General features: G+C 40.4%; 2 protein-coding genes across 2 annotated transcripts; both read right to left on the bottom strand.

Moving 5' to 3' along the window:
* Nucleotides 1-2584: 2584 nt before the first annotated feature.
* On the bottom strand, nucleotides 2585-8290 carry paqr7b (progestin and adipoQ receptor family member VII, b). Its single transcript, XM_068736109.1, has 2 exons — nucleotides 8155-8290; nucleotides 2585-6112 (listed from the first exon to the last, which is right to left on the bottom strand). The coding sequence occupies exon 2, from the start codon at nucleotides 6104-6106 to the stop codon at nucleotides 5048-5050; it is 1059 nt and encodes a 352-aa protein (XP_068592210.1). The 5' UTR covers nucleotides 6107-6112; nucleotides 8155-8290; the 3' UTR covers nucleotides 2585-5047.
* A 3431-nt stretch (nucleotides 8291-11721) lies between these two features.
* LOC137891110 (stathmin-like) lies at nucleotides 11722-14867 on the bottom strand. Its single transcript, XM_068735551.1, has 5 exons — nucleotides 14765-14867; nucleotides 13525-13570; nucleotides 12544-12722; nucleotides 12245-12436; nucleotides 11722-12151 (listed from the first exon to the last, which is right to left on the bottom strand). The coding sequence occupies exons 2-5, from the start codon at nucleotides 13538-13540 to the stop codon at nucleotides 12092-12094; spliced, it is 447 nt and encodes a 148-aa protein (XP_068591652.1). The 5' UTR covers nucleotides 13541-13570; nucleotides 14765-14867; the 3' UTR covers nucleotides 11722-12091.
* Nucleotides 14868-15504: the final 637 nt, after the last annotated feature.

Genomic DNA, 15504 nt, shown 5'->3' with positions numbered 1-15504 from the left:
ATAGGAGACCAAGGCCCCCCAATATTACGTCGGGAACCTTGATACAAATCATACAAAGCAAATGAAGCGTTTAAAAAGGAGTGGAGAGAGGAGCGTTAGCTTTGCAGAGCAACTCACAGAGTGAGGGAACCACAGAGAGAGGGAGAGGAGTGATGCTCAAAGGGAAGCTGCCCAAGAAACAGGCGTATGAATTGATGGGAGTCTGGAGAAGCAATTGATAGAGGACAGGAAGCAGGCTGTAAGGCAATTAGCACTATCTCTGCCATTTGATTTAAGACCGTCTTGAGTGTGTAATACTGTGAATTAATCACATCCAAGGTAGGTGCATCAGGAGCCCATTTCTGCCTTAAATTTCAATACTTCTCCATCACTGAAAAATGTACTTTAGAGATATTCAAATTAGTGCAGTATATTAATTTCCACTCACTCACTCAGGGTGGATCTGTTTTGTATGTGTTTGTGTTTGTGTTTGTAGGTAGGAGAGAGGCAGAAGGCGAGCCATGATGAGAGAGTTACCCTATATGAATGCACAGTGCCAACTTAATCATCAGATGCAAAGCTCCTGGCGGATATCAACAAAAGGCGCCATGCTATGTAAACCCACACAAACGTCCATATAGTTAGACTAATGTAGGAACAAAAAAAATAGACATGTGTAAACAAAAAGCATTAACACCCGAGCCACCCCATCAACACATACAGAGTAAGCATGCATAAACAATGTGTGCCACCCACGAGGCTGCAGCTTGAGCGAGACACCGCTCCAACTATTGTTCAGAGGGAAACATCTGCATGAATACAATTAGATTTAATCATGTAATATTATTCTTAGTCTATTAGGCAAATATTTTCAACAATAATTAACTTGTGCTCATTTTAACCGAACAAAATGACATACAGTATGCTGTTTTGTAATCCAGGCTGCAGATTGTAATGAATATGTTACAGCAGGGTATCACTATCAATAACATGCATTTATGAACCGTCTTGATCGACCTGCAAGTTAATTTTAAAGAGCTGTGATATATCGGTAAAATATATTTGGGAAGATATGCAGATCGTTTGTGCCCCCTAATGGTTTTTTTGTGGGATGAAATAAATCTTGTGAGGGATATCCTAAATACAATTTAAAGCTTTTCACAAAGAAGATAATTGTGTGCTTATCTATATTTCACTCATGTATACTGTACAGAGGAGAGAAGCCATCTGTTTTGCATTTTTGCCACCAGTGGGATCAACATAATAGTGCATTAATCAACATGCAGCAGTAAACAGGCCAACGCTGGCTTTCAATGTGTCATCTAATTTAAATATTAGCATTTGTTTATCCATTGTTATTCAATAACTGAATAATGCTCATTACTGAATCGGCTACTGTTGAATTTAATAAACCATATTAAACAAATAAGCCATTTCCTTACTAACAGATTCACAGGTTTTTAACTGTTTTTTGTATGTTCCACAATCAACATTAAACCTCTCTATAATGACTCTGTGACTAACTGCTCCTACTTCATTGAAGACTCTTGGGATTAGCAACACTGCTCTGATTAGTTCCATCAAGACGTTATGCATCTTTTGCATTCATAGAATACCTTTTTCCTTCAAAATACCTCTTCAGAGTCAGTATTACCTGAGATGAGTCAATGCTCTTAATAAGCTGTAGTTTTTCCTTCGCTGTCTAACTCTCCTACCGAACAACAAGGCTGCCCTCTGGTGGTGCTCAAAGAATGAATGTTGATCAAACAGACAGGTCTGAGAAACAGCTAGATTTTAGACTGGACGTGTCTTTCCAGCCTTTTATTTACATTTACCAACTCATTACCTGTAGTCCGGGGCTATTACTCACCCAGTAGTTGTGTCTCAGAATAAAATGAACTGCCTGTCGTACATTTTGGGGACCATATAACATTACTGGTGAGGGTATGGGTTAAAAAGATCTGCATTCAGAACTGTTTTATTGTCTACAGCGTGAAAAGAGAGGCCAAATAGATAACATAAACCATGAAATACCTTTTTTATGTGTTGGGAAAAAAAAACAACGCAAGATTTACAATGGCATGCACTTAAAATGAGTCTTCATAAACCTTCAGCCTCACCAAGATGTTAAATGAATTTAAAATGTTGAAATATATTGGTATTAATCCGTTGTGATATATGAAACCAAAGAAAAGCCGTAATAATTTGAATTTTATATGAAACTGAAAACTTACTTGTAAAACCTCCACCGGAATATTTATTCTTGTATTTCTGAATGCTATTAAATTTAATACACTGAAATATCTTTGCTTTGTAAGCCATCTATCTAATCTAGTTTCGCAAATTCAAAACAACGTTTTTTTCCAGTTTCATGGTTGACATGAACTGAGCAGGGCAGAGGCCATTTCTGTGGTGAATGCAAACTACATAAATTCATATATATTATTTTCAGAGTAAAATAGTTCAATGCTATGAATTCAAAGCCTATTAAACTTCAACATCCAGCAGCGGATAAACGTCACAATAGGGTTTCCAGTTGCGAGTCAAGTTATTATGGCCTCTCTCTGCTTCCATTTAATCCCTAACCTCTGAAGAAGAAAAAAAACTGTATTTGAAGTTACTGTAACACTTTATTTTCTTAAATACAACAGAATATTAGTACAGTCAGTAACACATTTTTTTTTTTTTTTTTTAGAGGCAGAAGACATTCTGGTCCCTCACCCTGCTTTCATAAAGGGAAACCTTGGGTGGCATCAGAGGCTACGTTTACACACAAATTCACTTATACAGTAAAGAGTGCTGGCCATATTCCAGTTAACATCTTAGTCGGGTATAATTGGCATGCAACTTAGATAATCTGTGGCAGAGTATCATGTTGCGACAAACAATTCATTTAGCAAACAATACTTGTCACTTTCCCACCGCGCCCTTTCCTTACTGAACAATCCAGGCCATCGTCAACACGTGGGTAAGAACTTTTAACCCCAGTAGTCATATCTGTGGTTCTTTTGATGGTCAGGACAATAAACTCATGTCACAGGGAGGCTAGTGAGAGACTTGCGGGCTTCACTTGCCAATCGGATATCATAAGCCTGTGATGAAGCCTTCCAGTGAAGCATTAGAACAAAATCAGCCTTGCGCATGAGAGCCTCAATTTAATTGTCAACCAACTTATAACCGATCACAACAAGGGAGGTGCCTACGCACAGGTTTCTCCAGGTTATTCGGAATGACATTTCCAAGAGTCAACACAAAACCAGAATAACCACATTGACAGCAGATACCTCCATGCATGTAAACATAGCCAGTGTTGTCAGCTACAGTATATACAGTGTTGATTTCAGGCAGTGCATGATGAGACCAGGTCAGTAACGCCAAAGTCAAAAGTTTCATATTTAGGGGCATTGAGGTTAAATCTCACCGGTAACATGTTCGCAGTCAGCTCAAGACATCATTTAAAATCAACTTCTGACAGTCCGTCTCTGAATTCATCTCTCAATAGTACCATCACTGAAGCAATAACAGATTCATTGGCACATTAAACACATCATGAACAGAGAGTGCTGTAATGAATATAGATCATTTCTGACATTTAAAGATTTCTGTGAGGTAAAAACCTAAGCAACATTATCAGTGAGCCATATATGTCTGATATTTTCAGAACAAAAGTCATCAAACTAAGAGGAAAAAAAAACAAAAAACATCAGGACTCGTCGATGTAACAGTGCAGCAGTATGAAATTATGTATTCATAGTCATTTAAAGTCTGATAGGCAGCTGGACACTGAACACAAAGCATCAAAACCGGAATGTGCTGTATTCCACGAGAGAAAAGACGCATTCAGTTCTGAGTGCTATTAGGTGGAGAGAAAATGGGATGCAAACGACGTTCTAGAGAAATACAGCTTATTTACAGGGTAAGAAAGAAGTGCAAGGCTAAGCTTTCATAGACATTCACACACTTAATATCCACAGTATATACCAAAAGACATGCATAGAGGCACATACATATTCATCATACAAAACTAAAACATACCAAAAGCAGAACACCAGCCAGGTGGCTTTTGCGTGTCAAATCTGATCAACCGACGATTAAAACAATGAGCGCAAAAGTTTTGACATCATGGGATGTGAAAAGGCAAAAGCTGAAGTTCCAGCCCTTTGAATAAAAAAAAAAAAAAAAAAAAGATTAACACCGTCAAAACTAAGAGACATCAGTAATCTTCCATCTATCTCTTAACCATTACTGAGTGCCAGCCTCATTTGAAAAATAGTTCAGAATGTTATCAACCAAAGAAAGAAAATCTCCTGTTTTTTTTGTTTTTTTAATGAGACGTACAATATTTGGTTTTCAAATTGGGTTCTCAACTTTCCCAGAATATGTTCAAACATTAGTGTTAGTGCCTTGATAGTAAAAAAAGGAAGAAAAAAATCCCTGTTTTGATCCTTAAAGAGAGGGGCAGAATCAAATGGGCCATAAATGTATATCAAGACCAGCAATTTCAATTGGATCTGAATTGGCATCTGGCTGAAATATACAAAGTGTTATGGGACTGTAAATTGTAAAAAAGAAATGCTTGCATTATGATTTGAAATGCTACAATTTGATTAAGACAGTCAGATTGTTGTAAATACAATTGGGTAAAAGGCATATTAGGAAACTCGTCTCTTCCTTTTTCTGCTCACCTTGACAGAAAGTGTGTTTTTGTACGGTGAAGTAAAACCACATTCTCTTAGACAATGACTAAAAACAGACTTCTAAAAGAGCAGAGTCGAGATGCAGGGACTCTTTGCAGTGTTGAAGTACTACCTGTATCGCTACAGACAAATTATAAGATTCTCTTTTCATCATTATAAGTCACAAAAACACACCATTAATCACTTTCACATTTTTTTTTAGCTCACTGTAGTTTGGCAGATCACATAGAGAAGAAATAATAAAAAGTCACTCGCATAAACTGATAACCTTCATTGACAAAAACATTTGAATTTTTTTTTTAATGAATGGTCACTGCAGAGTAAAATAAATTAGACTTTTTCTTTCTTTTTTTTTTTACTCTTTTAAACTCTTACTCCTCCTTCTCGTGCAGCGAGGCACGGACACGATTGCGCACATAAAAAGCGGTAAGAGCACTGCAGCAGGCAGTGAAGATGAAGAGCGCCACGGCGTCGTGCGCGAGATCGCCGTGAAGACGCTCGTAGAAGGGGCGGCGCTCTGTGAAGTCAGTTTTCAGCGCTTCGATCTGCATCAGGGTGCACACCACCACGAATATGTGAAAGATCTGGTGGCCCTGACCGATGAAGTCACACTTCCCAGGGAACAAACTCTCCGGGTGTGGGCAGCAGAAGAAATAGGCGCTGATTAAAAAAAAGACCACGTGGTAGAAATGGTACGCCACGACTGGGTCGGAGCAGCCCTCCTGGTAGCAGCTGTAGATGCGGTGAACCACAGGGCTTATGTCTAAGCAGTAAGCCAAGGCTGAGGGCACCACTTGGCAGAGCTTGAGGGCGAACTTTGGCAGCTCAGGGCTCGCGTATTTGCCGTAGCAGCAGCCGAAGCAAGTAAGCCAGGCCAAGAATGCTGCGGCGGGTAAAAAGAGCCCTTGCACTCGAGTGTGCCACTCCTTCTCTATGGCGTAGTAGTAGTGCGCCAGGGCACTGCCATACTGGTAGACCGCGACCCCCACATAGTCGAGGAAGTAGAAGCTGTAGTAGGAGAGCTCGGACTTGGCAGAGAGGAGATGAGCGAGAGCGCTGAAGGAGAGGTAGGTGAAGGCTGACAGGAGGACGATGAAGAGGGGCTGAGCGTGAGGGTCTCGCAAAAAATCCACCGTCTCCGAGAGCTCCTGCCACTTCACCAGGATGATGAGGGCGGCCAGCAGGTGGGTCCACACGTTGAGGCTCTCATTGTGCCTCTGGAAGAGGGTGAGGAAGTAGTAGCGCCAGCTTTGGTCGGGCTGTCTGTAGCCGGTGAGGATGTGTCGCTCGCGGAACACCCAGGGAACATCGGACACCTTCACAGTGCAAGGTAGCGTGGGGAAGGCCGACTCCAGCAGCTGAGGGATCTGACGCAGCTGCTGCGCGTTGATGAACAGGCGACCGATCTGCTCCATCACCACCGTCGCCATGGCAAACTGGAGGCCAGAGAGGAGGGGGCGGAAAGAAGGAGCGAACAGTCAGTTAGTCAATATCTGTCTGACTTTGAGCTATGGTGGTCTCCAGGTAACCTTAACGTTCCAGGTCTGCTTGTGTGCAACTGCACATGCATTGTGTACGCTCCTGCATTACTACTACTACTACTACTACTACTATAGCAAAGCAAAGAGTAGTGTATTAGTAATATGGGCAATGAACAGAGAAATAATCAAGGAATTATTGTCTAAATTATCAAGCAAACTGTTGTACAGTTGTTCAAGCAAAGCAAGTCTTTTTTTGGGGGGGAAATTGTAAGGAGCATTTTTCTGTGTTCTTACATCTTACATCTGGTCAAACGATAAATAAGTAACCCATGGGATGCTTGTTGACATTTTAATTAAAATATTTCCTTAAAGCTGCTATCATTTTTACTTTGTTAAAATATGAACAAATCGTTATAACACAGAGTAATATCAACATTCATCAGCAGCCATGTATCTTGCCACCGTACGAATGTAACTAATATTCCCTCTCCTTTTAGCTCGGTTTTGTTCCCCACCAACTCCTAAGAAAAATATCTGTCTCTTTACCTGAAATGCTCCACATTGTTCACCAGCTAGTCGCTAAATGTGTCTTTGTGCCCATTGTGGTGGACAGTGGTTATTGCTAAAAGCAGCTGCCTGCTGCTGCTGGACTCGAGGTTGATGAGAGTGGAGTTATGGGAGTTATGGGCCAGAAAACCAAAGGAATAAGCCATAGACGAAAAGGCTCCACAGAGATTAATTGCAGTGTTGAGTGATAATCCTGTGTGTTTTACACTGACAGCGACCCCATTCACATTAGTCATTTGGGTCTATTGTATAAAAATATTGATTAGTGCGGTTTTAAGTGTCTTCATTTGAGTGAGTGAATCACCTTGCTTTTTTTTATGATTCATCATGCATCCTTCTGAAATTGTTGAATATGAGTATTATTCGTGGTGACAGTAGTGTCTCTTTGTTTTTGTTTGTGTTTGGTTGACCATCTGATTTGCGGCTCTGAATGTGTCCCCAAGGCTTTAATCTGCTCTACGACATGATGCACCGCTTTGAAGGACTGTTGCACACCACAGGAGCTCAGGTGCAATAAAGCTCTGACCTCAGCTGCCCTCACGGTCATAAAATCTGCCAATGAGAGTCAATGTTTCCTGGAGCGTCTATGTTTAAGAGGTGTAGGTCAGATTTAAAAATAGTTTTTTGTGTAAAAGAGAGTGGATAGTGATAATAAATGGATAAAATAATCTGACTTGTGTTTGTTTATGACTAATTCAGTTTAAGGCACCCAGAGACGTTTAAAGGTATGTATCATAACATAACTATTATTAGAAGACAGTTGACAAAATGCCTGACTTTTCCTTCCAAAGCCTTAACTAACTACCCTACAGTGTTAAAATCAGTTCCACTATCATTGATGTGATGTGTCCACTCCAGATCTTTGTAGGTTCATTAGTAGTAGGCAGGAAGGAAGGCAGCGAGCAGAGACAGCGGCCTCTCTCAGATATCAGGCTGTGTGGGATGAACACAGGCCGAGGTTCAGCAGGAAAGGCGTGCAGTGATGAATGGGTAGAGATTACGTAACATAACCCCATCCGCCGTCCACACCCTCCGTTCCCAGCAAGGGTTGCATGCCTTTAAAATATTTATGGCTAAAGAAAAAAGCTCGACAATAAGAAGGAAGGATGCATCAAATTGTATGTATAAAACCCCGGCCTGTGTGGGGCCTGTTACAGTGAATTCCCTCAAGCGAATATATGCACCTGATCGACATGTCTGTGTGAATGTGAGATCCAGTGTCCGGAAGAAAATGTACATTCACCCTTTCCCCCGAGCCTCGAGGCTTGTCCCCCGTGTGCATCGCTGCGTGTCGTTTAGTGTTGCATTAAGAAGATGCCGCTGCACATCCAATGCAAACTGAACGTATTTCACGCTATGCCACTTTAGCATTTTACCGGGGGAAAAAAATGCTTGGATTAAAATTAAGCGCACAAATGAAACGGACGTACCTGTAGATGATAGACTCAATCCAAAGCCTCGGGGTTAGCAGTCGATGAACGGTTTAGAGCCGTGCAGAATATAGATAACATTGTTTGAAGGGGTGAACAGAAAAGGATGACCGTGACGGGAGCAGCGCCTGACGGCTCTCACCGTGCAGCTGCTGGGAGGATACAGGGCGGTTTGATGAGCGGGTCTTCCAGCCAATCAGCAAACGCGGCGCCGCTTTTTCCTGCGGCCGCGCGCATCGTTTGACCAATGACAGCTGCCACCTGGCCGATCGGCCCACCCGCCCTCCACTGAAATTCTTCCACTGACATATGAGTGTCTGGCACTCCCATGAGGCATTTCTATCCGATGAAGAACCGGTTTGTTGTCTTATAGTTGACCTCCGATTTATTTAACAGGTATGCCTTTTAATAAGTTATGTAAAGTTACGAGTCTAAATGAGCAATTATTACTTTATGATAATCTTATTTTAACTCACAGGGGACACCATGATGTAATGAAGGACATATTTTAATATATTGGTATCCCTCACGGTCATGTAATATTGCTCTGTCTTAAATACCGTCTATGTACACACAGACAGTCAACGGTCATGCTGATGATAAAAGTCTGTACTCTATAAAGAAGCACATATATCCACACCTTTGCATTCAGGCAATCTCCACTAGAGGAATATAGTTAAACACACTATTAGAATGGAAATCCTGTATTCAAAGTAGTAATTAAGTTAAAGTACAAAAGTATTAACAGTAGTGGCAATCCTTAACATTCATTTAAATACAAATATTTGCCACTTTAAAGTATGATAAGTAAAAGTATGCATTAAGCTGAATGGCTCTTTTCAAAGTGTTAAATTACCTATATAATATTATATGATTTTGTTACAATCATTAACAAAGTTCATCTTCTAGTTCAATGTGGATTTTGTGAATTTGATATGGTAAAGTAAATGTACTACATTCCACCTTTGCATAGCTCACCTGCATGTATCGTGTGTCTATAACACTGCTACATGAAAACAAAAGGTTAAATGTATGAAACAAATGTTGAAAGGGAATTCCAGTTTTGTAAATAGTATTCCTTTCAACATGCATCATTTTCCACAAACCTTAAGAACTAACTGGGACGTAAAGCCTGTAGATAAATGTGTAAAAGTGGGCAGTAACTTAAATGGCCCGTACAAATTTAAAGTTCCTACATTCAAATAAAATGCAAAGGTTAGAAAGTAGGCCTACCTCATGCTTGGCATTGTAACAAAGCTAGAATTTGATGCATGACATTAAGTGCATTCTTAAATTAGATGTCCCTTCTTTCAGTGTTTTTGGTTTCTAAGTTGACATCCAAATTGCAGTGATAACCCGACTGGATCTCATTTGGTTATCAAAACAAGCCTCCATAACTTGTGTGTTCAAATCAGTTGAGGGGCCTGCAACTTTCCCTGGGAAGCATTCAGAAACAACATTTTCTTTGTTAGACTCAGAGCTTCTGAAAGATCTGCATTGTTTCCTGAATCAAACCATCCTGTAGTGTATATTCCCAATAGAGGTTCAGGGTGTGTCTACAATAACACTGAATATGTTTTGGGTATTTATTCACTCCAGGATGATCTGGCAACAGAAGCTCAGAGCATGTTTCATATTATGGATTAGAGCAGATACAATTTATGCTGACAATGCATCGGTGAAGCCAGGAAAAGTCGTGGCCATGAGCAAGACTCCAAACATCCAGCACAGGCTAAGAAAGGCATCTTGGATTCGAGCCAGCTATTGTCCCCGGTGTTGTCGGTCGAGGAACACTGCACTGTGGGACAAGCAGCTTTCTGGGTCGATGAGTCCGGCAGTTTCTTCCCAACTCATGACAAAGATGGGATTGTGCAGCACTGGGTGTGTGTGTGTGTGTGTGTGTGTGTGTGTGTGTGTGTGTGTGCGTGTGTGTGTGTGCATGTGTGTGCATAGCCATAGACTCGGTCCAAACAATACCAACTATTTAGATATCTAAATATTTCTACAAACATTATTATACAGTGACCGGGATTGTGATATGTAATGATTTCAGGTACTTCTCAAAAGAGCAACTATTGTTGTCCTTGGTTTGATTTAAGCACAGTAAGAATTATTTCTTGTAATTTCTTATTGAGGAAATTAAGTGCTCCTTTACTGCAACTGTGTGTCACTTACTATCCATGTCCATACATTTCCTAGCTTTATACATTGCACTTCACAAGCATTATTCAATTATCAGTACCTTTCGCTGAGCACATACACAGCTGCTCTGAGCTCGACATTGAATAAATGCCACTTGGTACTGAGTGACATTTCCAACATGGGTGACAGGCCAGACACTGACTGCAAGCCTGTGCAAGATGCGAGCAAGTCTAAACAAACCCGTAAGACAAGAATTCTGAATGCACACAAAACACTGCAGCTCATGTGGCGTGCAGGTGTTGCCTCATATCTGTCTGAAAATGTCTGTGGCCTTTGTTGCAATGAACTGATTTAGGCAACATTCACACAGTATTAAAAAAAAACAACAAATTTTCTAAATAGCCAAAGACTCAAATAATTTTGTGTAATCAACACGTGCAATCGGTTAGTGTAGATAGCCTCACAAGAGCTGAAGAACCCTTGAGTGTGTGCCACCATGTTGTCAGCGCATCTAAGTCCCTCCAAAGCCATGTTCACTACAAGAACGTGTGACAATGAAGTAATTACTCAACTTGTAACAGTCAGTACTGGTCCCATTTAGCTGCTTATGCGTGATGATGTCACTGATTACAAGTGAGAGAGCCACCGCTTTGTACACCAATACTTTCAAGAGCAACTACTGTATGAGCAATGGCTTGATGGATACACTCCGAGGAAACATATTAACCCATGGATTACATATTATTATTATTACATAGTGTATGACAGTGGTTCCTGGCCTTTTGGGCTTGAGGCCCCTCAGAGTGAAGCATTGTCTACTTGTGACCCACAGTCATTGGTTTCATGTGTGTGTTGGTTATGGCCAGGTTAACTAAAGAGTGCTTTCTCTGGTTTATTTAAATCATTTAAAGATTTGGACTTGATTGAGAAAAAACAAGAAACATTAAGAGGTGTTTTGTTGGCTTTGACTACATTGAATACGATACTGCCAGTGCATACATAGAATACATTATTTTGTAATAATGTACTATGATTCCCGAAGCTCCTGCTCCAAATGAAGGCTTAGCTGAACTGCCTGTGAATCAGGCAGCATGTTTCATTCAAAGGTTGCCCCCTTAAAACTTCTTCTATTCTTCTCAAAAACGTTTGTTGTAAAGTTGTTCTTTCCTCTCCTTAATCTAGCGACCCCTCAGATTTATTTTGGGACCATTGGAGAATAACGGCTTTTAACAATTTCATGATTACCTGACTGCTACTAGATGTCAGCAGTGTCAAAGTATCACTAAGTACATTATATGCCACATGACTAGTCAGTCCCCCACCCTTAACTTCAATTTTATCAATTTTCATCACAAATTACGGAAATATAATCATTCACCTTCAACCCTCCTGAGGCACAAACAGCCCACACACAGAAAAAGAAAAGAACTTGGAATATCGTTTAATGGTTGAACCTGAAGTAATCTCAAACATGCAACATTATCAACCGTACAAAACATTGTCATGTTAATTTCAACAGCATGCACAAAAAGGAAGAATGTGTTAGAAAGTAATGCCTCTTTGTAAAAAAATATAGTTTGTACCACGAAAAACTAGTCTAATCAGCTGCCAATAAGAAATCTACAAGCGAAGTCAAATCTGACTATATCCACACCCAATCTAACAATGTGTAACCAACTTTTATTCAACAGCAAAAGCAGAACTAACACAAACATCAAGATGATAGAAGTGTCAGTTTAAAAAAATAAAGCGTATCTTTGGAGATGTAAAGACTGTTTTCCAGATCGTAAACAAATTAAATGTCCACTTCTTTCATTGCCTCCTTGTTCTTCCTCACTTCGTCCAGCTTCTTGTCCTGTTAGTGTTTATAAGCAGAAGCATCACAACGCTGTAGTTTATTATTTCAGCATTAAACATGACTACGGTTGACGTGCCATTAGGAGCTTACCTTCTCCTTGAATTTCTCATTGAGGGCTGCCATCCTTGCACTGCGGTTCTCTTTGTTTGCCTCCATCTTTTGATTGAGTTTCTCTTGTGCCATCTTGCTGAAGTTGCAGTCTTCTTCTATGGCCTTCTGGATGACCTCCTTCTCGTGCTCTCGTTGCTCCGCCAGGTGTTTCAGCACCTCAGCCTCGTGGCTCTGACAAAAAAAGAGAACTTTTGCAGTAAGAACCTGAATCCTAAACCAATGTGCAAAGCTTCGCCGCTCAGTAAGTGGTATTCACAGTGGTACTTATTTGAAAATACCTTGCGTCTCTCTTCTGCGGTTTCCAATTTCCTCTTAATCTCATCCAGTGAAGTTGGCTTTTTCTTCAGGGGGGACAATGGGAACGGGGATTTGCTCTTGGCATCTGGGGTTGTGGGACTCAGGATGACCTCAAACGCGTGACCGGAAGCACGCTTGTTCAGCTCCTTCACTTGGATGCCTGCAGATGTGTGATGAGGTCAATGTCACAGCATAGCAATGCTTTATTTCACGTTCATATTTTCAATCAATAAGCCATTTTTACTTGAGTAATGACAAATAACTCATCAAAACTTCACTTTACAGCACATTACTAGGTATAGATGCTTCAGTTGAGATTGTTTGTCTGACTCAGGATATTAAAGGAGGTCGAGCCGGCCCCCTACTGCCCTTTTCGGGGTCACTGCTTCGTCAGAGAGGTCAGAAGAGAACATTAATCCCTGCTGTGTGGCAACATTTTGTGTTTCCAATGAAGGGTAAATGAAAACAAGATGTGACAAAGTAAAGGCTGTTTTAAGAATGGTATGAGGGCTGCTTTACAGGCCACTTTTGAGATGCAACTTATTATTCCAACTGGTGCTGGGCGGTATACCGGATCAACCAGTATACCGGTTTTACTTTCCCATATGATATTAATTTTTCATATACTGCCGTAGCCAAAAATGGCCATACTGCCAAAAAATACAGTGATATACTGTGAAATCGGCATAATCTTACAAAATACCGTGACCCACATTTTTGGTCATACCGCCCAACACCAATTCCAACCACATTAAAGTTACTTGTATGGAGTTGAATAACATGTTTACATCTTGTTGGCTGTTTCAGAGGCGTTACGGACAAAGCAACTTTACTTCGCAATACTTTTCTGATGAAAATATATATGCTGTTTTTTGTCTTACATTGGAATTTTAAAGGCATTTACAATCATAAAATTGTAAATGCAAGACCACTGAACTACATAACTGTTTGTTTACACCTACCTCCACAGCTTTCCATGTCAGCAGAAATGTTGCCTCTTTGATATCACTGGAAGAAAACATGAAACAAAGAGATTATTATTTAGCAAGAGATGTCTAAACTGGATAACCTTAAATGTCCCTTTGGTCAACTGTCCACATATGAAAGTACTTATGCAGCGTGCACATGTCCTCTCAGCAGGAGCAGCACAGCAGCAATGGTGCTGGAGCTGACAGCTTATGTTTTGATAGATAATCGGTCAAGCATGCGAGTACGCTCTTTAAAAAAAACATTATGTTTATCTAAGTTTCCCTCCTGCTTTTGCTTCTAGAATCCAAACGCAGATTGTTTGCATAATCTCATTTCTCCATGCTTGCACATGTTGTTTAATTTCATGACATATGGATGTTATTAGTATTTCTCAGCATGAGTTACACACAGCAGTGGGTGCTGCATAATTGCACACTGTACATTATAATGCTGCATATTCTGTCAGGTTAAATCATGACATGACTTGTCAGGCAAAACAAGTTCTCCTCCTCACTGGGGCCTGAACTAAAAGTACAATATAAGCACGTGATAGTCTCACGGTGGAAGGGTCTCTCCAGCATGGTAAGACCATGATGTTGGTTAGCTAATCACGAGTCGGGTAAACGGTGTGGATTATTGGGGCCCACTGCTCGAGTGTTGTTTCAAAAATGGCGGGGGTGGGGCTAAAGAAATGCTGCACGAGACCTCATTCAACACACACACACACACACACACACACACACACACACACACACACACACACACTTGAAATACTCAGGCACAAACAAGTCACTTTAGAAAGGTAATTAAATGTGATAATGGTGATGAAGAGCAAAGAAAAAAGAAATGCCTGACTACACCACTACAGTGAACTAGCTAAACTTAACGTTATTACATGATTACTTCGTGTTATTGTCGATTTAAAAACACTACATGCAGCCAGTCAAAGTGAGTGTAAATTAATGAATCGTCTTATAGTGTTTTTGAAGATGTTGGAATTAATCCACGTTGTGCCTAGGACCCAGCGTGAATGCATATTAAAAACATTTTTGAATTTCGACGTGCACAGCAATAAAGTCCAATAATTAACGTCACTACAATTGACTTCAACGAAGCTGAACAAACTTAAGCAAAGCTGCAAAAAGTGACCACGTTGACCTTTAACTCTAGCAGGACGTCGTCTGAATGGTCTGAAAGCATGGCTAATTATTAGCATAAACTCATTGTTCTCACCGTCAAGTGCCTCAGCGTGAAGAGCAGCTTCTTCTTCTTCTCCTTCTTCTCTGTTCAGAACCGCCAACATCTGCACCTTCTTCGCGCAAAAACACCCATAAGCCTAACCGTCACGAGAGCTGTTTGCATTCATTGGTCCACATCCACCAATCACAGAGGGGGTTGTAACTGTAGCGCGAGGAGCAGCAGGCCAAAATAACAGACACACAAAGCTGGCGCAACCTCGTGGCGTTGAGAGCAAAACAAGCCTGAGTTTACCCAAAGTTATGTAACGTTAATTAAATCATCCACGTTAGCCACATATGTAGATATAGATATGACATACAGATTATTTAGTATTAAAAACTACATGCAACTTAAAAAGGAGTATACAGTGTAATCAAACCGTATGATTACAAGTTGTGTTGTTCATTTAAATGAGCATGTTTAGATTGTATGCAGTCTTGCTTGTATTTCTGCACACCACTAGCACCCAAAATTATAGTTGAATAATGCCCAAATTCAGAACATGAATGTTTCAAAGTGTATATCTATTAACTTTTGTCAGAAGATACTGTAATGCATTTATTGTCATCACGTTCATCAATAACTGCTCTATGCAGAGGATACATGCATGCTATCATCATGCTGTAACAAAATATATGACTGATCATCCATGATTATTAAAAAATAGAAAAGAAAACTCAAGGTATTACCAAATCCACATTAACAAGTTTACATGACTAAATATTGTCATATAT

Source organism: Cebidichthys violaceus, unplaced genomic scaffold, assembly GCF_023349555.1.
Source record: "Cebidichthys violaceus isolate CVI_PGR_0920_01 unplaced genomic scaffold, fCebVio1.0.p SCAF_7, whole genome shotgun sequence".
Classification (NCBI taxonomy): Eukaryota; Metazoa; Chordata; class Actinopteri; order Perciformes; family Stichaeidae; genus Cebidichthys; species Cebidichthys violaceus.
The sequence above is the reverse complement of the archived record's forward strand: the minus strand, read 5'-3'. Positions and strand labels throughout refer to the sequence as shown.